This window comes from Palaemon carinicauda, chromosome 1 (assembly GCF_036898095.1).
Source record: "Palaemon carinicauda isolate YSFRI2023 chromosome 1, ASM3689809v2, whole genome shotgun sequence".
Classification (NCBI taxonomy): Eukaryota; Metazoa; Arthropoda; class Malacostraca; order Decapoda; family Palaemonidae; genus Palaemon; species Palaemon carinicauda.
The window spans coordinates 308,149,455-308,174,454 of record NC_090725.1 but is presented as its reverse complement, the minus strand read 5'-3'; the positions used below and the strand labels follow the sequence as shown (position 1 = coordinate 308,174,454).

General features: G+C 34.0%; 2 protein-coding genes across 2 annotated transcripts in view; one reads left to right on the top strand and one right to left on the bottom strand.

The window, feature by feature from the left end:
* The window catches only part of LOC137640145 (glutamate receptor ionotropic, kainate 4-like), a 425,472-nt gene that overhangs the window by 273,387 nt on the left and 127,085 nt on the right, over positions 1-25,000 (bottom strand). The window lies entirely within an intron of this gene.
* Positions 4,128-14,991, top strand: LOC137640124 (glutamate receptor ionotropic, kainate glr-3-like). Its single transcript, XM_068372606.1, has 5 exons — positions 4,128-4,140; positions 5,256-5,377; positions 6,536-6,764; positions 8,016-8,161; positions 14,821-14,991. Exons 1-5 carry the CDS (start codon positions 4,128-4,130, stop codon positions 14,989-14,991), a joined length of 681 nt encoding a protein of 226 aa, XP_068228707.1.

Genomic DNA, 25,000 nt, shown 5'->3' with positions numbered 1-25,000 from the left:
GCAACCGAGTGGGCCTGGTCTCGCAGGAGAGGCAAGAGTGATGTACTACCGCCCTCGAATGGGTTTTTTTCTTCTGTGAAGCATGGCACTGACCAAGTCACGTCCACTGGCTCACCGGGTACAGTGACATTCTCCAGCCAAGCATATTCCATTGCCAATTGTGGCCTTAGTAGACTAGTGTCTGGTTGTGTCACCACTCTGGGGAGAAAAGGGTTTCTTCTAAGTGAAGAAAGCCTGCCGGGAATTGGTGAAACATGGAAGTTCTGGCATGCCCTTCAGCTTTGTCTTCTTTGGTTGAGCGCTGGAAAACAGAGATTCTGCTTTGGTGAAAAGCGGTGGCTGCTGTTGTTGTATGGCATTGTGGTCTTTGTTGCCAATGGCTGGCTGATGTATTGAACATCGTTATTCAAAGAACTGGTTGAGAGACCACCCCGTCCTCCAGGTACTTGCCGATTGGTGCATCTCCCACCTGTGCAGATCTCTGAAGTACCCTATTTTATGAAATTCTGATACCATTTCTGTTAGGCATTTACACTAATGTTCTGTTTCTGCTCTTTGTGTAGATGGACGGCCCGATTTAAAAAGGGAACGGGATCTATTTGTCTTTGGAATGTCTGTGAATTGCTGCTCATTCTTTGTACCTTGCACAGCTGTTGTACTGAAGCAGCCGAGTGAGTGCTACATTCATCTTTTGGGCGCTAAACTTCAGTTAATATTTAATATCCTCCCAGTATTCAAGCATGGCCACAAACTCAAGAAGATTTGTTGGAATAGCCTGCTCAATACAAACCTTATGGAAGGTTCCATCAAATGTGCAGTCACGGTCCAGCATATGCTTTCTTTGCAATGGATGATAGCATCACTATTATAGTCAGATGCATCTTTCTGGAGAGCCAGAACATACCTTCCTTCTCGTGAGTTTCCAACTTGGGTATTTATGACAGTAGTTATTCCTTAAGTATTGTCGAGTTAACAGCTGGTGCATTAACACCCAGCTGTTCCAGGCATCGGATACAAGGTAAATTTTCTACAAATCAGATGACTGCAGAAACCTAGCCAGATCCGGTGACTTCCACTAGATATGTGACTAGTTTTGAGAATGCTACCAAGCAGGTACCGTATTCAGATGACCTTTCCTATTCCAATTTCTTGGTGGCTCTGAGGTATGTCCTCTCTCTATTTTACAAGTCTGTCAAAGATTCAAAATAGTGTAGTAAATCCTGTGCGATAGCATCTCCACCACTGAATCTTGAAAGATGTTCTTCGTCAATAACGTTTGGGCATACCCATGGAGTCTTATTGAGAATCATCATCATAAGTTGTCTGAGTTCAGAGAGTAGAGCTTTTTTGTCACACATGAAACACATTTTCTCCGCAAGGATTGTTTTATACAACTCTACTGGAATGCTATTACATAAGCAACTCTGTTCTTCTTTCTCTTGCTCTTCTTAGTTTCGTGTTGTTCAGCAAAAGTTAACAACTTTGGTACATATTGAGTCTTGCTCCTTCTCAAGAGTTTCTTCAGCATCACCACAATAATTAAGAATGGCTTGTTCCCGAACAATAGGTATCTCATTTTGTGAAAGAGAATATTTTTGACAATCGTAGTGTCTCCATCATATTTTTTTGTTTATGTACGCGGTGATTAGAGCTCTTCAATCTTCTTCTGGCAAGGACAACACTTGCCACAGTCAGCATGGAAATTAATCAGTCCTGGATCTGTATTTGCCATCGTGCTGAATGGTATTAAAGATATCTCAATATGATAATTATTTATAATCAGTGCGCCAAAACCGAGGAATTATCCATTTACCATGTTGATCACAATCATGTACATTAATCTATAGGATAGGACTCAGTTGTAGAAAATAATATATGACCTATACATAGCCCGATCTGAAAACCATCCAGTTAACGACAAGTAAATTAATTTAAAGCCCCGCTACCCTGAACTCAGCTCTCTTACACTGACAAACCATGTCAATTCAGGCAGGGCTGTCCAACTAAACATCATTGTTAAAATGCAATTAATCTACAGTAGATAACCGATGCCGGGCTTATTAGACAGTATTCGGAACACTAAACTGATCATTTAAGCACATTAAAGAATTATTCAGCTGATACTGAACAGCATGCTAAGTTTCACAGTAGCAGTGCCATTCAGTGTACGCTATTCATGCATTGACTTCTGCTCTGTTAGTACAAGGGAGTGTGTAAGTCCAGGGTTGCAAATTCGAGTTTTACATAGTGAAAAATGTACCATTTTATACTAAGATTATTCAAATAGGACAAGTCTCTTAAAAATGGTCACCATCTTGAATTTTAGGTGTCTAATAAGTTTATCAAAAGAGAAATCTCCAAGGACTATGCGTGCTAGTGTTGGTGTTTGTTTCCAGGATTGATAGACTGTTACAGTTATTTGTTTCACCAATAATGCTAATCCAGTTATTTCCTTAACCTAATTATGAATTCAACTGCTATCAAAAGAGCTAATGCTTATCTAGAAAGTGTTCAAGAGATAATTGTATATAAGAGTAATACTCTTTTTTTTATTGCCATAAGCTAACCAAAGATGAAAACGATATCAATACTTGTAGCATGTTCTTCTCTTGCCTTCGACACTAAATTCCAAAAATGGATTTGTCCTACCATTAGAATATACAGCTATTTCACCAAGAAACCGATTTTTCTATTTGGCTCAGGTAAAGAAGACGAAGACAGGATTCTGATTATTTGGGACAAAGCGTATGCATAAATTAATAGCTCGATACATTTCATTTGTATGGATTGTCAAACAAGTCAAAGGGATACTTACTGCAGGTTTTATTTCAACAAAGAAAGAATACGCCATTTTTATACTTTCTCTGAGGTTTTTCTTACAGCCTTGGGATGAACTTTTAAACTTTAAAAATTTTATCTGGCCTTTTGTGCTTTGATATGAATTTGAAATCATTTTTTGCATATAATTCCTCATGTTTTTTACTTTCATTTTTCATAGTTTTCCATTAAGTTTGTTTTTACTTTTTTATAACTTTTAAGTAAATTTCTCCCTTTACAATAATTGCTTAAATAGACAATAGCTCAAAAATATGCGCTCAAATAAAAATCGCCATAAGAAAAAGTGCTCTACAGAATGGCTGGGGATGATGCTACTCTCTTTGCACCCATTCCATCTCCTGAATAAAGGTCTGGGGATGCTGAATCCCTTAATGGAGATCTAGCTAAAATTAGTGCATGATTCAAATTATGGGGCAGGAAGTTGAATCCATAACAACTTTACTGCCATACACCTCTTGCATTTAGGCGTTCCTTTCTTCCTACCTACTTGCATATCTGAACATTACATCGTTTTCACTTACTGCTGCCGCTGATACTTTCCACATCTCTCAACCCCTATAACATTCTGATTCATCATTCACTTACACTACTCCATGTACAACTTCTAAATATCATAACATTTCTCATATGTTCAATTCTTCATATGACAAATATAAAATACAAACAGTTCATCTCATCAGCATAATTTTTATCCATACTTAATATCAAAACATTTCTCCCAAAAAGAGAGTTGGCTCTCATATATACTGAACTTGACTTCCAAAAACAAATCAAGTCTCTTACCATACTTTTTGCACATATCCTTTTACACATCTTGTTTCACACATAGTATGGCTCACCTTTTTTGCATTCATTCCAAGATACTAATCCATGCTAAGACTCTCTGATCAGTCTTCCCGGTTTCTCTGGTATCGATAAAAATCTGTTACACTATTTTGAGGTGGTTTGGCCATATGGAAAGGAATGAAGCCAACAGGTTAGTAAACTATTTTGAGGTGGTTTGGTCATGTGGAAAGGAATGACGCCAACAGGTTAGTAAACTATTTTGAGGTAGTTTGGTCATGTGGAAAGGAATGACGCCAGAAGGTTAGTAAACTATTTTGAGGTAGGTCATGTGGAAAGGAATGACGCCAACAGGTTAGTAAACTATTTTGAGGTAGTTTGGCCATATGGAAAGGAATGAAGCCAACAGGTTAGTAAACTATTTTGAGGTAGTTTGGTCATGTGGAAAGGAATGACGCCAACAGGTTAGTAAAATATTTTGAGGTGGTTTGGTCATGTGGATAGGAATGACGCCAACAGGTTAGTAAACTATTTTGAGGTGGTTTGGTCATGTGGAAAGGAATGACTCCAACAGGTTAGTAAACTATTTTGAGGTAGTTTGGTGATGTGGAAAGGAATGACTCCAACAGGTTAGTAAACTATTTTGAGGTGGTTTGGTCATGTGGAAAGGAATGACGCCAACAGGTTAGTAAACTATTTTGAGGTGGTTTGGTCATGTGGAAAGGAATGACGCTAACAGGTTAGTAAACTATTTTGAGGTGGTTTGGTCATGTGGAAAGGAATGACGCCAACAGGTTAGTAAACTATTTTGAGGTGGTTTGGTCATGTGGATAGGAATGACGCCAACAGGTTAGTAAACTATTTTGAGGTGGTTTGGTCATGTGGAAAGGAATGACTCCAACAGGTTAGTAAACTATTTTGAGGTGGTTTGGTCATGTGGAAAGGAATGACGCCAACAGGTTAGTAAACTATTTTGAGGTGGTTTGGTCATGTGGAAAGGAATGACGCTAACAGGTTAGTAAACTATTTTGAGGTGGTTTGGTCATGTGGAAAGGAATGACGCCAACAGGTTAGTAAACTATTTTGAGGTGGTTTGGTCATGTGGAAAGGAATGACTTCAATAGGTTCGTAAAAAGAGTGCATAATTGAAAGTAACGGGTGATGGGAGAGAGGATGAACTCCCAGAAAGAGAGGGATAAATAAAAGCCACATTCTTGACAATTGAAATAAACTATTTCTACCAGTATGACTGTAGAAACACAAAAGGAGACACGGCATATATGATGGAGGAATATTCTGATAGAAATATGTACAGTTGGACACAGGAATTCCTGGTACACCTCGCTCTATAAAAGTGCACCCAGCCACATACATACTGCTCGGGAAGTTCCTGTGTTTAGTCCCAACAACCACCTTTGTCATCTCTCTACAGAGTTTGTTTGGTCACCTGCTGCAAAGTGAGGGTGTGACAGTGTACACTCCTGTGTCCAACTGCACGTGTTTCGAGCACCATACTTTACATTAATAATACATGTTTATACATTATTTAAATGAAGTAAAATCTGATAGAAATTCAAAGGCAACTTTCAGGCATTCCAAATACTGGAAGAAATTTTCTTTAATTCTTTCAACAGAACAACGAGAAGAAGTGGTTGATTTCACCTATCCATATTACACCGAAACTGTCACCCTCGTCTCTCGAGCCCCAAGACAGAGAGTGAGCGAATTCGCTGCCTTTTCTCCATTTTCGCCAACAGTAAGCTTTTATAATCAATATATGTAATTAACTCCGCCAACGAAGTTGGGACGTGGTTATGTTTTCGCCCCTGTTTGTGTTTATTCGTTGGCTGTTTGTGTGTTCGTGAACAACTTCCTGGAAACAATTGTACTCATAGAGTAGTGAAACTTTCAGGGGTTAATTTTTATGTTGCGACGAGGAAATCCTTCAATTTTGAAAGTCCTAGGTCAAGGTCAAGGTCAAGCAAAATGTCGACCGAATTAATCCTAGCTTTAACCCCAAGTTCGCACATGGTTGTCAAACAGACTTCAAATACGTGTGGAATATAAATTAATTTTGGGAAAGGCAAGCTGGCATCGAGAAATTAACCGCCTACACTCTGAGTGTTTTTCTAGTTTTTATATTGTTAACCTAACGTAAGATATCGAGAAAGGGTATTCTATTTTCATTTTTTCTTATTTATTATGTGAACAATGCTCATCATACTGATTATATGAAATAAATAAATCTATTTACAAACAAAAAATCCGTTCAATCTTTGAAATTGATAAGTACAAAAAATCCGTTCAATCATTGAAATTGATAGGTACAAAAAATCCGTTCAATCTTTGAAATTCATAAGTGATAATGAATGAATGAATGATTTAATTAATCAATACATTCATTCATTCATTCATTTACAATAATAGGACACATGCCTGGCTAGCAATCCAAGTCGACTTCTACAACGATCTATTGCCAATTATAAGTATAATAATAAAATTACCACTTCATTTTTGTTGTAAATCACACTTTTGAAAGGTGTTACATTAAAATTGACATTTTCTTTCCTCCAGCAGACAAAAAAAGTAACCAATGTTTATGTAGGATAACATGTAAGATAAGTAAAATATTTTGTACATTTACTGTACTTTTATCTGATCTAATAACGCTTTGTTCATTAAATTACGGAACTAATGTGTTGACATTTGGTATAAATGTTTGTTTTTATTTACAATATATTATACTACGTACATAAGGTTATTTCATAGTTTCCTTACCAAATTCTATGTTAGAAACTAACAGTACAATAGGGTCCTGAATTATGAGAGAATTTGGTCAATCAATGGACCCGCATAAATGGAAAATCGCATATTTCGATACGCATAACACATTTTTTTCACTGTCTTACTCCAGACGTGGATATGCATCATCCTTTCTTTATTATGTATGGGTCCAATTCTTGTGGTCGAATCTTGGATCGTGAAAACTTACAGAGGAGAAGAACATGTTGGATATGACATTAGTTCTTCGTCTTTCAACATATTCCGAGTTTTGATGAAGCAGGAGGACCTGCTAACAACTAAATATTGGCCTTCGAGATTAACTTCACTCTTTTGGTACTTCTTTTGTTTTATAGTAGCAGGTAAGGTTTGACTTGAGGCGTGGATGTTTGTAGCTTTCATTCATTACTCCTACATCATAGTAGAGATAGATAGGAAAGCTGAATTACTTTCTAGTGAATTAATGCATATGCATTAACATTATGAAGTTGTTGCATTTGTTCAACCATGGTAGAGTTAGAACTGGTGGACATTTGAGCTGGTGTCCAGATAATACGTCGAAATGCCAGGATTAGTTTATCATCCTTCCTAACAAAACTATATAATATTAATCTCAAATGATACCCTTAAAGGGCCCTTGAAATACTACTTTATAGGATTAATAACTTAAACTATTAATTATTCAATTAATACTTATTAATGAACCTCATTATTTTAACTGTTTTCTCCTTAAACATTCTTTTGTTTTTCAATGGTTTGGCACTTATGGACGAACTAATCAGTAAACACTTGCGAACGAAGGTAATAGACCATTTGCTATTATTTTTCAATTCGTGCTTAATAATAATAATAATAATAATAATAATAATAATAATAATAATAATAATAATTAAAAGAAATACAAACAAATGGATCAAACTTGATAATGGTAATCCTAATTTAATTAAATACTTTAAATTAATTTCTTATAACAGTACTCAAAACTTTAATTTTTCTTTTGCATCCTTATCTAAATTTTTTTTTCCTAATTGCTACACTACAAGCAGAATCAAGATAGATTACTTTTATTACCAACATTTGAATCTATTTAACCTGATTCTATTCAAGTTGATCTTATTACCTTGATTCTTTTTAACTTGATTCTTTCAAGTTTATTCTATTAAGTTGATTATATTTAAATCTATTCTATTAACTTGATTCAATTAATGTGATTTTATTAAGTTGACTCTATTAACTGATTATATTTAAATTGGTTCGATTCAACTTGATTCTATTAATTTGATTCTATTCAAATTTATCATATTTTACTTGATTCTATTAACTTGATTCTATTAGGTTGATTCTATTTAACTTGATTCTATTACCTAGTATATTCTATTAACTAGTAGATTCTATTAATTAGTAGATTCTATTTAACTTGATTCTTTTTAACTAGATTCTATCAACTAGTATATTCTTTTAACGACTATATTCTATTAACTTGATTCTATTTAACTTGATTCTATTCTACTTGATTCTATTCAACTTTATTCTATTTAACTTGATTTCATTACCTTGATTTTATCTAACTTGATTTTATTAACTTGATTCTATTAATAATATCTCCCATACAGCTCTGTACTCAAGCATGCTAACAGCAACTTTGGTGAAGCCGTCGTTTGAGAAGCCCATTGATGGTCTGAACGATTTACCAGCTGCTTCGAAAGATGGGTTCACTTTGGTGGTCGCAGGGAACACCGTGTATGAATACATGTTTAAGGTCAGTTTTGGCGTACTTTATTCTTTGTGGTGGCCGATGTGCTAACGTCCCTGACTGGTGAACGCCAGACCGGGGTTAGAGTCCCGCTCATACTCGTTTAGTTCCAATGGTCGCTGCAATCTCACCATCCTTGTGAACTAAGGATTTGGGGGGAGCCCATAAAATCCCTGACTGGTGAACACCAGACCGGGGTTCAAGCCCTGCTAAAATTCGTTAGTTCATTTGGTCGCTGCAACCTCACCATCCTTGTGAACTAAGTATTTGGGGAAGCCTATAATGTCCCTGACTGGTGAACGCCAGACTGGGGTTAGAGTCCCGCTCAAACTCGTTGAGTTCCTTTGGTCGCTGCAACCTCACCAATCTCGTGAGCTAAGGATTTAGGAGAGCATATAGGTTTATCTGCTGAGTCATCAGTAGCCATTGCCTGGCCCTCCTTGGTCCTAACTTGGGTGGAGAATAAGCTTGGGCGCTGATCATATGTATATATGGTCATTCTCTAGGACATTGTCTTGCTTGATAGGGCAATGTCCCTGTCCTTCGCCTCTGCCATTAATGAGCGGCCTTTAAAAGCCTTCAAATGGCTCGAAATAATATTTACTCGGGTTTACATTATCATCTCCTATTGATGCAAAGGCCCTCTGTTAGATTTACCAAGCCGTCTCTCTCTTGGGCTTTTAATTCAATACTTTATTCATTGGCCTGGGTCCTCCAACTCTTCTAGAGCCTTGTGGAGCCCAGTTGAAAGTTAGGGGAACTAATCTCTCTTGGGGAGCGCGAAGAGCATGTTCAAACCACCTCCATCTACCCCTCACCATGATCCCCTTGTGTTGTAACTAGCTTATGTTAAAATGCTTTAACAAGGATCCACATTTCTAATGCTTAAATTCGATATATATCCTAGTACTCTTTTTGTTTTACATACTGTTTTTAATCATGAATTATTCATTATTCGATTTATATTTAGAACTTTATACCTTTGAAAGTAGAAAGCTCAATGCCAAAAGACAATAAGGCTATAAGAAAGATGGTGAGAGAGAGAGTGAGAGAGAGAGAGAGAGAGAGAGAGAGAGAGAGAGAGAGAGAGAGAGAGAGAGAGAGAGAGAGAGAGAGAGAGAGAGAGAGAGTTACTGGGATACGTGGTAAATAGGGATACAACTTCAAAAGTTCAAACTTGCAGCAAATGTTTTTATGTTGAACAGGCTGACATAAGTCTTTATTATAGCTTATATATGAAATATCTGTTTTCTTGTTGTTACTATTTTTGAAATATTCTAATAATTATTAATTATTTCTCATATTATTTATTTATTTCCTTATTTCCTCTCCTCACCGGGCTATTTTTCCATAATGGAGCCCTTAGGCCGATAGCATCTTGCTTTTCCAACTATGGTTGTAGCTTAGATAATGATAATAATAATAATAATAATGATGATAATAATAATAATAATAATAATAATAATAATAATAATAATAATAATAATAATAATGATAATAATAATATTAATAATAATAATAATAGTAATAATAATAATAATAATAATAATAATAATAATAATAATAATAATAATAATAATGATGATGATGATGATAATAATAATAATAATAACAACAAAAATAAAAATAAAAATAAAAATAACAATAAAAATAAATATAAATATAAACATAAATATAAATATAGATATAAATATAGATATAAATGTAAATATTAATATAAATATGAATATAAAAATAAATATGAAAATGAAAATAAAAAAAAATGATAATAATAATAATAATAATAATAATAATAATAATAATAATAATAATAATAATAATAATAATAATAATGTCTTTTGAACAGGAGGCTACAGAGGGAGTATATGCTTCCACATATAAGCTCTTCAATCACAATGACAGATCCAAGAGTTTTGTGGAATCTATTACAATTTCCTTTGGTGCGGTAAGTGACATTACTTTAATGCAACCAGTCTACTATAAGCGATAAACAAAGTACATTTTTTTGTGTAGGAACATTTGTTTACACAAAATATGTCATCATTATTTCCTCCTTCGCCTAATACCGCTAAGGGCCTCAGTTAGATTTCACCAGTCATCTCTATCTGGAGCTTTTAATTCGATCTTCATTCATCATCTCTTAGTTCACGCTTCATAGTTGTCAGCCATGTAGAGCTGGGTCTTCCAACTCTTCTAGTGCCTTGTGGAGCCCAGATGAACGTTTGGTGAACTAGTCTCCCTTAGGGAGAGTGAAGAGCGTGCCCAAACCATCTCCATCTACCCCTCATTTTTTAACACAAAATGTGTAGGTTATCTTATTTCAAGCATTGCCGAAATTATGAAAGCACATTACACTATGGAGAATTTCTGCCATGTGTATAGAGTACAATCGTATCCTGATGCACATTACCAAAGACCCTACACACTGATTTCACGGATGGATACGATGAGAATGCTTACATGATGGTACAAAAACAGTACGTAGACCAGAGGCAAGTTAGATACAAACCGCCTTCCTACTGGCCACAGAGCCAAGTACTCTAAAATAGCAATAACATACAGTTTGCACTTGGAGAGTCTGCAAGAACGGGAGAAGAAAAGAAGAAATAACTAGAACGAAGAAGATATGCTTGTATTTCCGTACTCTCTCTGTACTGTTTACGTACTCTCAGATGGAGAGACTTCCATAGGACTAAAATCATTGCTACATATTTGCTCAGACGGCATCTAAAACACTTGACCTCCAGAAGGCTAAAATTATTTCCACATCTTTGCTCAGACAGCGTCTATAACTATTAAAACTCTTCAAGAAGACTAAAATTATTGCCACATCTTTGCTCAAATGGCGTCTATAACGCTTAAAACGCTTCCAGAAGACTAAAATTATGGCCACATCTTTGCTCAGACGCATCTATAATTCTTAAAATGCTTCCAGAAGACTAAAATTATTACCACATCTTTACTCAGACGGCATCTATACCACTTAAACACTTCTAGAAAACTAAAATCATTGCCCCATCTTTGCTCAGACGTTGTTTATAACACTTAAAACGCTTCCAGAAGACAAAAATTATTGCCACATATTTGCTCAGACGGCGTCTATAACGCTTAAAACGCTTCCAGAAGACTAAGATTACTGCCAAATCTTTGCTCAGACGGCGTCTATAACGCTTAAAACGCTTCCAAAAGAATAAAATAATTGCCCCATCTTTGCTCAGACGCATCTAAAACGCTTAAAACGCTTCCAGAAGACTAAAATTATTGCCACATCTTTGCTCAGACGCATCTATAATGCTTAAAATGCTTCCAGAAGACTAAAATTATTACCACATCTTTACTCAGACGGCGTCTATACCACTTAAACGCTTCTAGAAAACTAAAATTATTGCCCCATCTTTGCTCAGACGTCGTTTATAACACTTAAAACGCTTCCAGAAGAATAAAATTATAGCCCCATCTTTGCTCAGACGTCGTCTATAACGCTTAAAACGCTTCCAGATGACTAAAATTATTACCACATCTTTACTCAGATGGCGTCTATACCACTTAAACGCTTCTAGAAAACTAAAATTATTGCCACATCTTTGTTCAGACGTCGTTTATAACACTTAAAATGCTTCCAAAAGACTAAAATAATTACCACATATTTGCTCAGACGTCGTTTACAACACTTAAAACGCTTCCAGAAGACTAAAATTATTGCCCCATCTTTGCTCAGACGTCATCTATAACGCTTAAAACGCTTCCAGAAGACTAAAATTATTACCACATCTTTACTCAGACGGTGTCTATACCACTTAAACGCTTCTAGAAAACTAAAATTATTGCCCCATCTTTGCTCAGACGTCGTTTATAGCACTTAAAACGCTTCCAGAAGACAAAAATATTGCCACATCTTTGCTCAGACGTCGTCTATAACGCTTAAAACGCTTCCAGAAGACTAAAATTATTGCCCAATCTTTGCTCAGACGTCGTTTATAACACTTAAAACGCTTCCAGAAGACAAAAATATTGCCACATCTTTGCTCAGACGTCGTCTATAACGCTTAAAACGCTTCCAGAAGACTAAAATTACTGCCAAATCTTTGCTCAGACGGCATCTATAACGCTTAAAACGCTTCCAGAAGAATAAAATAATTGCCACATCTTTGCTCAGACAGCATATATAACGCTTAAAACGCTTCCAGAACACTAAAATTATTGCCACATCTTTGCTCAGACGGTGTCTATACCACTTAAACGCTTCTAGAAAACTAAAATTATTGCCCCATCTTTGCTCATACGTCGTTTATAACATTTAAAACGCTACCAGAAGACTAAAATTATTGCCCCATCTTTGCTCAGACGTCGTTTACAACACTTAAAACGCTTCCAGAAGACTAAAATTATTGCCACATCTTTGCTCAGACGTCGTCTATAACGCTTAAAACGCTTCCAGAAGACTAAAATTATTAATACATCTTTACTCAGACGGCGTCTATACCACTTAAACGCTTCTAGAAAACTAAAATTATTGCCCCATCTTTGCTCAGACGTCGTTTATAACACTTAAACGCTTCCAGAAGACAAAAATATTGCCAAATCTTTGCTCAGACGTCGTCTATAACGCTTAAAACGCTTCCAGAAGACTAAAATTATTACCACATCTTTACTCAGATGGCGTCTATACCACTTAAAGGCTTCTAGAAAACTAAAATTATTGCCCCATCTTTGCTCAGACGTCGTTTATAACACTTAAAACGCTTCCAGAAGAATAAAATAATTGCCACATATTTGCTCAGATGGCGTCTATAATGCTTAAAACGCTTCCAGAAGACTAAAATTACTGCCACATCTTTGGTCAGACAGCATCTATAACGCTTAAAACGCTTCCATAAGACTAAAACTATTGCCACATCTTTGCTCAGACGGTGTTTATAACACTTAAAACGCTTCCAGAAGACTAAAATTATTGCCACAAATTTGCTCAGACGGCATCTATAACGCTTAAAATGCTTCCAGAAGACTAAAATTATTGCCAGATATTTGCTCAGACGGCATCTATAACGCTTAAACGCTTCCAGAAGAATAAAATAATCGCCCCATCTTTGCTCAGACAGCATCTATAACGCTTAAAACGCTTCCAGAAGACTAAAATTATTGCCACATATTTGCTCAGACGGTGTCTATAACGCTTAAAACGCTTCCAGAAGACTAAAATTATTGCCACATATTTGCTCAGACGGCGTCTATAACGCTTAAAACGCTTCCAGAAGAATAGAATAATCGCCCCATCTTTGCTCAGACAGCCTCTATAACGCTTAAAATGCTTCCATAAGACTAAAATTATTGCCACATCTTTGCTCAGACGGCACCTATAGCAATTAAAACGATTCCAGAAGACTAAAATTATTACCACATCTTTGCTCAGACGGCATCCATAACACATAAAACGCTTCCATAAGACTAAAATTATTGCCACATCTTTGCTCAGACGGCATCCATAACACAAAACGATTCCAGAAGACTAAAATTATTGCCACATATTTGCTGAGACAGCATATATAATGCTTAAAACGCTTCCAGAAGACTAAAATTAATACATCTTTGCGCAGACAGCGTTTATAATGCTTAAAACGCTTCCAGACGACTACATTATTGCCACATATTTGCTTAGACGGCATCTATAACGCTTAAAACTCTTCCAGAAGACTAAAATTGTTGCCACATCTTTGCTCAGACGGCATCCATAACACAAAACGATTCCAGAAGACTAAAATTATTGCCACATATTTGCTGAGACAGCATATATAATGCTTAAAACACTTCCAGAAGACTAAAATTAATACATCTTTGCGCAGACAGCGTTTATAATGCTTAAAACGCTTCCAGACGACTACATTATTGCCACATCTTTGCTTAGACGGCATCTATAACGCTTAAAACTCTTCCAGAAGACTAAAATTGTTGCCACATCTTTGTTCAGACGGCATCTTTAACGGTTAAAACACTTCCAAAATAATAAAATTACTGCCACATCTTTGTTCATATGGCATCTTTAACGCTTAAAACGCTTCCAGAAGACTAAAATTATTGTCATATATTTGCTCAGACTGCGTCTATAACACTTAAAACGCTTCCAGAAGACTAAAATTATTCCCATGTCCTTGCTCAGACGATTAAAACGCTTCCAGAACAATAAAATTACTGCCACATCTTTGCTCAGACGGCGTTTACAACGCTAAAATCTCTTCCAGAACAATAAAATTATTGTCATATTTTTGCTCAGACGACGTCTATAACGCTTAAAACGCTTCCAGAAGATTTAAATTATTGCCATATCTTTGCTCAGACGGCATTTATAATGCTTGAAACGCTTCCAGAAGACTAAAATTATTGCAACATCTTTGTTCAGACGGCGTTTATAACACCAAAAGCGCTTCCAGAAGACTAAAATTATTGTCATATTTTTACTCAGACGATGTCTATAATGCTTAAAACGCTTCGATATGACTTGAATTATTGCCACATCTTTGCTCAGATGGCATCTTTACCCCTTAAAACTCTTCCAGAAGACTAAAATTACTGCCAAATCTTTGCTCAGACAGCATCTGAAACATTTAAAACGGTTCCAACGGACAGTGGCGCATACATGTAAACAACATGGATATTACTCATATTTACAGATTATACAATCCCCTGGAACATTCCATCACTTTTTAAAATTCGGCTGTGGATTCCGACGGATCATGGCGGATGAAGCCATACGTATACAAGGATACCACGGACACAGTACGCATACAATACGGATCCATTGTGGATCTTGGCATATCCGCAGCCAACTACGGCATCCATAAGCAGTTGCCGGCAAGTCATGACGGATGGAGTCGTACATATACAAGGATGCCACGGACATAGTGAGCATACAATATGGATCCATTGTGGATCTTGGCATATCTGCAGCCATCCACGACATCCATGTGTAGTTGCAAAAGGGATTTAATAATTCAAAAGGATAGTAAGGACAAACAATCTCTATGTAACTTTGAGAGATATAATTGTCGTCATTCAACAAGCTATCGTATGTAAAGCTTAAAGTTAATCACCCAATGTAAATATTAGCAAATGCACGAGCAAACGCTCATTCATATCACATTATTCTCTCGAGAAAATAGATATTGATCTAGATATTAATTCATCTTGATAAAACACTTTGAATAAAGAAAGTAAGCATATTACATACGAAATTATACTTCATCACTAAATAATTTCTACAGGTCCATAAAACACTGGTCGTTGGAGGTAAATTACCTTGAAATATTTTCTATTTTTTTGTTAATTATACAAAGTAAAGCCCTTAATCTACCGAGATTACTCATAAATAGTCATTAAAGAAATGTTATCAAATGGCCAATAATAATTCTATTAACATTAATGAGAAATCCTTTTGCCACATAAATCAACTTCACCTGAAGTAGGGATTTATTACCCCCGCCAAAGAAAGTTAGGAGGTTATGTTTTTGCCCTTGTTTGACTGCTTGTCCATTTGTCTGTTTGTATGTGTGTTTGCTTGTGAACAGCTTCCTGGCCATAATTTTATTCATAGGCTAGTGACACTCCACCTCGGCAGCTTATTTCTCGAAAACAGCTTGCCTTTCCTATAATCAATCTAGACCGTAGGCGTATTTGAATATGTGACAACCATGTGCGAACTTGTGGTTAAGGTTAGGGTTAATTCGGTCGATATTTTGCTCGACCTTGACTTTAACCTTTGACCTATGACTTTCAAAATTGAGTCAATTCCACGTCTCGACATAACCATTAATCCCTGAAAGTTTAACAACTCTATTATTATTATTATTATTATTATTATTATTATTATTATTATTATTATTATTATTATTACTGATAAGCTATAACATTAGTTGGAAAACCAAGATGCTATAAGCCCAGGGGTTCCAACAGGGAAAATAGCCCAGTGAGGAAAGGTAACAAGGAAAAATAAAATATTTAAAGAACTGTAACAACATTAAAATAAATATTTCCTATATAAACTCTTTAACAAAACAAGAGGAAGAGAATAGGACAGAGTATTGTACCCTTGTGAACCCTCAAGCAAGAGAACTCTAATCCAAGAAAGGAAATTATTGAGGACGGACAAAATGTCAAACATGGGTTAAAACATAACCTCTAATTGTAATCAAATGAAATGTAAACGAATCATATAAAATGAGATAAGACTTAACTGTTAATTGTTCTCCCTTTCAGAAAAAAATTTATAATCTGGTTTGGTACATTACCTTATCTTCCTCCCTCGTTAGTTCTCGTTCTTGTCAGTCTTTACAAACTTCCCTTGTCTATCATTTAATATTTAGTCCTTGTTTCCCATCCTTAGTACTTTTGTCTTTTAATTTGTATTGGATGCTATCTCTCTCTCTCTCTCTCTCTCTCTCTCTCTCTCTCTCTCTCTCTCTCTCTCTCTCTCTCTCTCTCTCTCTCTCTGTTCCTGTGTTGCTATAATGGATCCCATTTGTGCCTTCCTGAAAAACCGTCTAACCGTCTCAGATCCAGAGCAAATTGCTTTCATATATCCTGACTATATATGTAATCTATATGAAAATAAGTTTTCGTTTTACTATGACAATTTATATATATATATATATATATATATATATATATATATATATATATATATATATGTATATATATACATATATATAAAAATATATATATATATATATATATATATATATATATATATATATATATATATATATATATATATATATAGATAGATACATATATATGATAAATTTTGCACATTTAGACGTGTTTTTCACATTCAAATAAGCCATATAAATTTTTGATACATTAATGTCTGGATTCTCTTAACGACCTTGGGATCAGAGCCCCAGGCGAAATCACACAAAGACAAGAGCTTGTATCCGGCCGGGAATCGAACCCTGGTCGGCAAGCTTGTATAGACAGTGACTAAACCACATGGCCACGAAGAAATATAAAAGTCAAAGACAATTCTTCTGTACTTATACCTGTCGAATGTATCAAAAATATATATGGCTTATTTGAATATATATATAGATATATATATATATATATATATATATATATATATATATATATATATATATATATATATATATATATATATGTGTGTGTGTGTGTGTGTGTGATTTAATTTTTTTTTAGCTCCTGGAAAATAAAATTGTCCTCATCAGTGGAGAGTTATTCCTGAAATACCTAGGCACCAAAAAAGGAATGGAACAATACCACTTCGCCAGGGATACCTTCGCTCCTCAGTACTACGGGGGTCCCTGCAACCCTGGTGCGCCTTTCTTATATAGCTTCAATAAGATGTAAGTACCGTACCTAACGAGAAATTATTTGCGAGAAAATTTATATATAACCGTTGCGGGATTTTATATATATATATATATATATATATATATATATATATATATATATATATATATATATATATATATATATATATATATATTAAAAAAAATATATATATATATATAATATATATATATATATATATATATATATATATATATATATATATATATATATATGTATATGTATATATACATACATATATATATATATATATATATATATATATATATATATATATATATATATATATATATATATACATATATATATGTATATATATACATATATATATGTATATATATACATATATATACATATATAAACACACACATATATATATATGAATATATATATATATATATATATATATATATATATATATATATATATATATATATGTATATATACATATATATATATATATATGTATATATATATATATATGTATATATATATATATATATATATATATATATATATATATATATATATATATATATAAATAAATAAATATATATATATATATATATATATATATATATATATATATATATGTATATATATACATATACATATATATGATATATATATATATATATATATATATATATATATATATATATATGTATATATGTATATATATATATATATATATATATATATATATATATATATATTAATTCGTTAAAAATCAAACCATCGTACTCTAGTCTTGGGTAGTGCCATAGTCTCTCTACCATGGTTTTCCAATAATTCTGTTTATGAAAAACATTTGTAATGTCTGATAAAATCATGAAAGAAAGTTGAAGACATAATGAAACTATAAATTAATTTTTAAAAATGAACATTATGATGTGAGCCATTTAATTTCGATATTTTAATGACTGTTATTAAGCAAATCCATATCTATTTCCAAGTACCTGTGACTCATTCCCTTTAATTTTTGCCTTTAACAAACTAAATTATATGTTAAAACCTCTTCAAAATGTATCGAATTAAAAAGGTCCGTATAGTCAATAAGTCTATAATATTTAAATGCAGTATGAACATGATATAAATGTACCTAAACGAATTATTTAACCCACCAGTGTAGTCTAATCATTCAAAGGAAAAACAAATTAATTATAGAACAAGACCATAATCAGTTTCACACAATATATCAAGTAAAAAAAAACATAGATAATTAAATTTACTCCCTATATAATTACAGGATTTTATACATGACAGAAGGAGGATTGGTAGGCAAATGGGTGAACAATGAATTCATGAAAGTTGCTGGTAAAGGCATAATTAAAAATAATTCCGGACCTAAGGCCTTTACTTTAATTCATCTGCAGGTGAGTGGCTTAATTGTATATACATACATATACATACATACATACATACATACATATATATATATATATATATATATATATATATATATATATATATATATATATATATATATATATATGTGTGTGTGTGTGTGTGTGTGTGGTTAGATTAACAAAGTATATAATATATCAAAATAAATTATAGATAGACATGCTCTATTGCATTTCTGATTATTCTGCCATAAAATAAAATCATTTAGAAGAAGGCTAAATAAAAATGAATGTTATAGCTTAAATATTGTGGCCACAGTTTCCTCCTACAGAATAAAGTGTGCTGAAGGTGACCCCTTCCCAGGCTTTGTAAAGCATTTTGAGGCTTCCTCCATGCAGAATTGAGAGTTCTGAGGGTGACCCCTTCCCAGGCTTTGTCAAGCATTTTGAGGTTTCCTCCATGCAGAATTGAGCGTTCTGAAGGCGACCCCTTTCCAGGCTTTGTTAAGCCTTTTGAGCCAGCTGACAATGTAAAAATGCTCTTTCCAAATTTATCAGACAGTGAACTTGCTCCATTCGGTGCTCAAATCACTGCTGTAACATTGCCTTCGTGCACAGTATTTGGTGTTAGAGATAATCTGCCGATCAATGGGTTAGAGAATTGAAGTGTTGGGCAGCAGGAACTTGAACTGGCCAATTAGGATGTCTTTAATGGCTGAAGGATGGGCAAGAGCATTGTCCATGAGCAATGAGGCTTGTACAGGGAGGTTCTTGTCCATGAGGTAGTTTTTGACTCCAGGGCCATTGACTTATTTTGCAAACAATGTTTGTCACACAAGCCTTGTTGTTTAACATCCATATGACATTCAGTTGGTTCTTCTGCACCTTGTAATTTCTAAAGGCTCCTAGATTCTCTGAGTGATATAACAAGGGAGGTTTGAATGTGTAATCCCTGCTATTATTACCAAAGAACAGTAAGGTTAGATTGTCTTTAAACGACCTGTGACAGGAAATTATCTTCTCTTCTGCATTAATGAAAGTCCTCCAGGGCATCTTCTTCTACAACAGACCAATTTCATGACGGATTAACACTTGATGAGGCATGTAAGACTTGGAATCCACAAACCTTTTAAATTCGGACATGAATGCCTCTGCTACCGGGGCATCGTAAATCTCAGCCTCACTATGTCAACAACATCCTGGAAGAATCATCTTCTCTTGAAGTTTTTAAACCACCCTCGGTTCACTTTTGAATGTTCCTTTTTCTAATCTATCATACCTCCTGCTAAATGCTTCTTATTAACATATGTGAGAAGTAAGTGATTGACATTATTTAGAATATGTGAGCTTCGTTTTATCAAAGTAAGTACCCTTTTCACAGCATCAATTGCTCATATTTCTTCCTTTTTCTATGGAATCATACAAATTGTCGACGTTCTAAAATTTTACATTTTTTTTCAAGGGATGCCACAAACGTACCTATATCATGCTTTTTGATAACCTCTTTTTTAAGCTGTAAGGTTAACCTCTCCCCTCCTCTTTCCTCAATTATCTTGGGGACCATTGTTGAGATGCTGAACTGTATACTTTTATACTGTTAGCTTCAGATGAACAACGTCAATGACAATTCTATAATGTAAACGCAGTCACAACTTTACAAAAGAACACTGTCAAAAATGCTTGTAACATACGTTTGGTGATGCTTGTATGAGTACCGAGTAAAGAGATAAGGAGCTAAGGTTTAAAAAAGAAGAAGAGGGGATACAAGCAAAGGCAAAACAAAATGATGTGAAAATCATGTAAACACTGCATGGGAGACGTACGGGTACTGCACATCTGTTTCCTGTGTATTGCGTGTTAGTCTCGTCAATACTTTTCCACAAAAAGTATGACTATTGGGTGTACCAACCGTGTGTCACACGATCGTACATAAATTATTTTGTATATATTATGCTTGTATCTGCGCTCTTCCCTCGCACTAAAAAGAACCTGAATAATCATGTCTCCAGTTTTCCTCTGTAACATTGTCTGTCTCTCGAACATGTTATGTCCTGTTGCCTTGAGGTTTTGTATATAAAGGAGAGTGTTCTTTAATAAATTTACTCAGTTGATTACATCCTGCCTTTGAGTCATAACCTTGCTCTCGGCCGTCACATGGGGGTGATTTTTGCTCGCAGAGTGATGCAATGCTCCTAAATTGAAATTTCGTGCTCGTACCGATCTGCTTATATTCTGAGCTACTCGTAAACCGAGGTATACAGTAGATGTATGCATATATACTCAAGCTATATATACACGTGTGTAGATATATATATATATATATATATATATATATATATATATATATATATATATATATATATATATATATATATATATATATATATATATATGTATATATATATATATATATATATATATATATATATATATATATATATATATGTATATATATATATATATATATATATATATATATATATATATATATATATATATATGTATATATATAAGTATATATATATATATATATATATATATATATATATATATATATATATACACACACACATATATATATATATATATATATATATATATATATATATATATATACATATATATACATATATACATATATATATATATATATATATATATATATATATATATATATATATACATATACATATATGAGCATATATATATATATATTTATATATATATATATATATATATATATATATATATATATATATATATATATATATATAAAACACTTTTCAAACTAATGAAATTCTATATTTCCTTTTTCAGGCTGCATTTTACATCATCCTGATTGGATTTTTCACAGGATTAGCAGCTCTCATTGCTGAACATATTTATAAAAACACTTTAGACAGTGCATAGAAAGATTGTTTACTGAAAAATTGTACTCTGCAAATTTCCTAATTTTACTCAACATTATCAAAGGAATTTTTCATGTATCTTTGGTCAGAAATCACTGTGGAATTAGTTCTTTGATGGTAGGAAAAAAGTATATTGTATATGATGAATAAATGATAATTCAAAAAGAGCTGATTTTTTTTTTATTTGCGTATCCTCCATTATATCATATTTGTAAGAACAAGAGTTAATTTGCGTTGTTTAACAGAAATAATAACATTGAAATTTCATCACAACACTGACTTTATCAGTCCGTTAAAGGTTTAAAGGTCAATCATGAATGGCAGAGACAAGGGTCAGTGGCAACATCATCGAGACTGACCATATACAGACATGAAGAGCACTCAAACCCCCTCTCCATTAAGATACGACCTAACAGGGAGGGCCAGGCAATGGCTACTGATGACTCAGGCGGTAAACCTATAGGCTCCCAAAACCCCTCATCCCTATTATTATTATTATTATTATTATTATTATTATTATTATTATTATTATTATTATTATTATTATTATTATTAAATGCTAAGCTACAGCCCTAGTTGGAAAAGCGGGAAGCTATAAGTCCAGGGACCCCAACAGGGAAAATAGCCCAGTAAGGAAAGGAAACAAGGAAAAATGGAATGTTTTAAGAATAGTAACAACATTGAAATAAACATTTCCTATATAAACTATAAAAGCTTTAACAAAACAAAAGGAAGAGAAGCTAGATAGGACATTGTGCCCGAGTGTACCCTTAAGCAAGAGAACTCTAACCCAAGACAGTGGAAGACCATGGTACAGAGGCTATGGCACTACCCAAGAATAGAGAACAGTGGTTTGATTTTGGAGTGTCCTTCTCCTAAAAGAGCTGCTTACCATAGCTAGAGTCTTTTATACCCTTACCAAGAGGAAAGTGGCCACTGAACAATTACATTGCAGTAGTTAACCCCTTGGGTGAAGAAGAAAGGTGAGGATGAAGACACTGCTAAAAAACTATCGTGCTTAAGCGTGTCTCGAACCCCAGTCCAACATGATTGCTAGGTAGAAACGTTTCCAGTAGGCTACCTCAACCTTTTTCCTCTCCTGAGTTGAACATGTCAGAGACAAAGCACGCTGGGAGGTATTAGAAAATGAAAATTAGGGTAACACTTAATGAAAATGTAAAACCAGCCACAAAATTGCATTCATGACTTCTTTGAGTCTTAAGAATTTGGCTACCTGAAGAATATGTAGACAGCTATTGTGAAACATATACATACGCAGTTTAGAATTTTAATAATGATATATTCCTTACAATTAGCATTAAAAGACCTGACACTAGATTTTCAATCTATGGATAAATCATGTAGATAGAAAATAGAAAATCATTATATTGTCCTTATAATCAGCATTGAAATCCTTGACACTGGTTATCAATTTATGGACAAATCATGTAGATAGTTAGAGGAATATCTACAACAGTAAAATATTACAACAGCTAAAAAAAAAAAAAAAAAAAAAAAAAAAAAAAAAAAAAAAGTTTCCCATTATGACCAAACAACTTCACTTTCTTGGTTTGCTACTTGTGACGCCGCTAACACTGTTGAATATCTAAACAATGGTAGTACCCTTTTTATCAAAACTTAGATGTATGTTCTTATACATCTTCAGAACAAAGAATGGAGGAAGGTAAATCATGGTAGACTCTACGATTATACTACATGAATACGATAATATCATACCTAAAAGAGATGCTGCAATCCTAATAATGGCCTTGCCATCCCATCGCACTTAAGGATAAATGGTTCAAAACGATAGTGGATGGTGTACAATATGAATATATTACAACTCTTAAAATACAATTAGACAGAACCCTTGAGAACCATTTTTGAGCTCACACCGCCAAGGGACAGATAACTAAATTAAGTAATAAAAAATTTACACTGATTATGGTATGAACTTGTACTACTTAATTTAGCTATTAGTCACTTGCCAGTGTGATATAAGTTGCAGAGAGATCAATACACATTGAAATTTCTAAATTTTGAGATACACCTTATCATTTACAGAAGAAACCAAAGCCGTCTAATGCATTTCAATATTATTATTATTATTATTATTATTATTATTATTATTATTATTATTATTATTATTATTATTATTATTATTATTATTATTGTTATAAAAAATAACCGCTGCCTTATTGGTATTTATCTTGTAGTCAATCTTGTCTAATGCGTGGATTTTCCTTCTTTCATTAGTACTGCATTCCGTCAGTAACTGTGCTATGTTTATCATTAGTAGAGGGCAGTAAATTACATAGTAAAAATCATATATTTATGCTAAAAGGTAACTGGTGAAAATAAGTACAATTGAATTTAGCTGCTATGAGTTACTGTAACTCCCGTCGAGCACCTCAGCCAATTAGCAAGCAGCTTGGGACTCTCCGAACCTGGAGACTGAGCGGCCGAACAGCTTGCCTGACTCCAAGGCCCACTCAGATAGCGCATAAGCCAATCAGTGTGCTGCACTGGAAGCTCCGCTTGAACTTACTCAAGCCCTTACTCCACCCAGCTTTGACATACGTGAACGGTTTAGCAAACTTGGCCTTTACTCAAATGAATCTCTGTTAAATAGGTAGACTTGAATTTCATTTAATAGGTCTTATTCTATCTATTCATTTAGCATTGCTATTTAACTTAATATATTCTATTTTGCATTTATTTTCTACAGTTTAACTAGTGTACGTATTCTTATAAAAATGGCGGTTAAATATTTAGATAAATATGCAATCTCACACACATGTACACACACAGATTTGTAGGAGATTGTAGTTTCCGAGAATACCTCATGGTGTAACCCCTCTCACCAGGGTATGACTATTTCCTTTTCCCCTACCAGAGCAACAGGGAGAGACAGAATAGATATACGTCTGGCAATGTCGCTGAGTGTGACCGAAAAGAAATATATATTTATATATATTGCTAGACACTGGTCGGATTTTCTTTTAGGCATCTTAGGTTTGTCGTATTTTGGATCTCCAACTTTACTCGAAGAGCATACGCACTGACGCAGGGGGGGGGGGGTTGCCTTTTTAGCTCGGAAAAGTTTCCTGCTAGCTGATTGGTTGAACAAGATGATTCTAACCAAACAGGTCCTAAGAAACTTTTCAGAGCTAAAAGGGCATCCCTGCGAGTCAGTGCAAATGCGCCTCATTAAAAAAAAAAAATGAGTA

What these genes read in the sequence shown, in the direction of transcription:
- LOC137640124 (XM_068372606.1), top strand. An exon ending in TTTCTCCATTTTCGCCAACA is followed by an intron (nt 5,378 to 6,535) that starts GTAAGCTTTTAT and finishes GTCTTACTCCAG; the next exon opens with ACGTGGATATGCATCATCCT. An exon ending in CTTTTGTTTTATAGTAGCAG is followed by an intron (nt 6,765 to 8,015) that starts GTAAGGTTTGAC and finishes TCTCCCATACAG; the next exon opens with CTCTGTACTCAAGCATGCTA.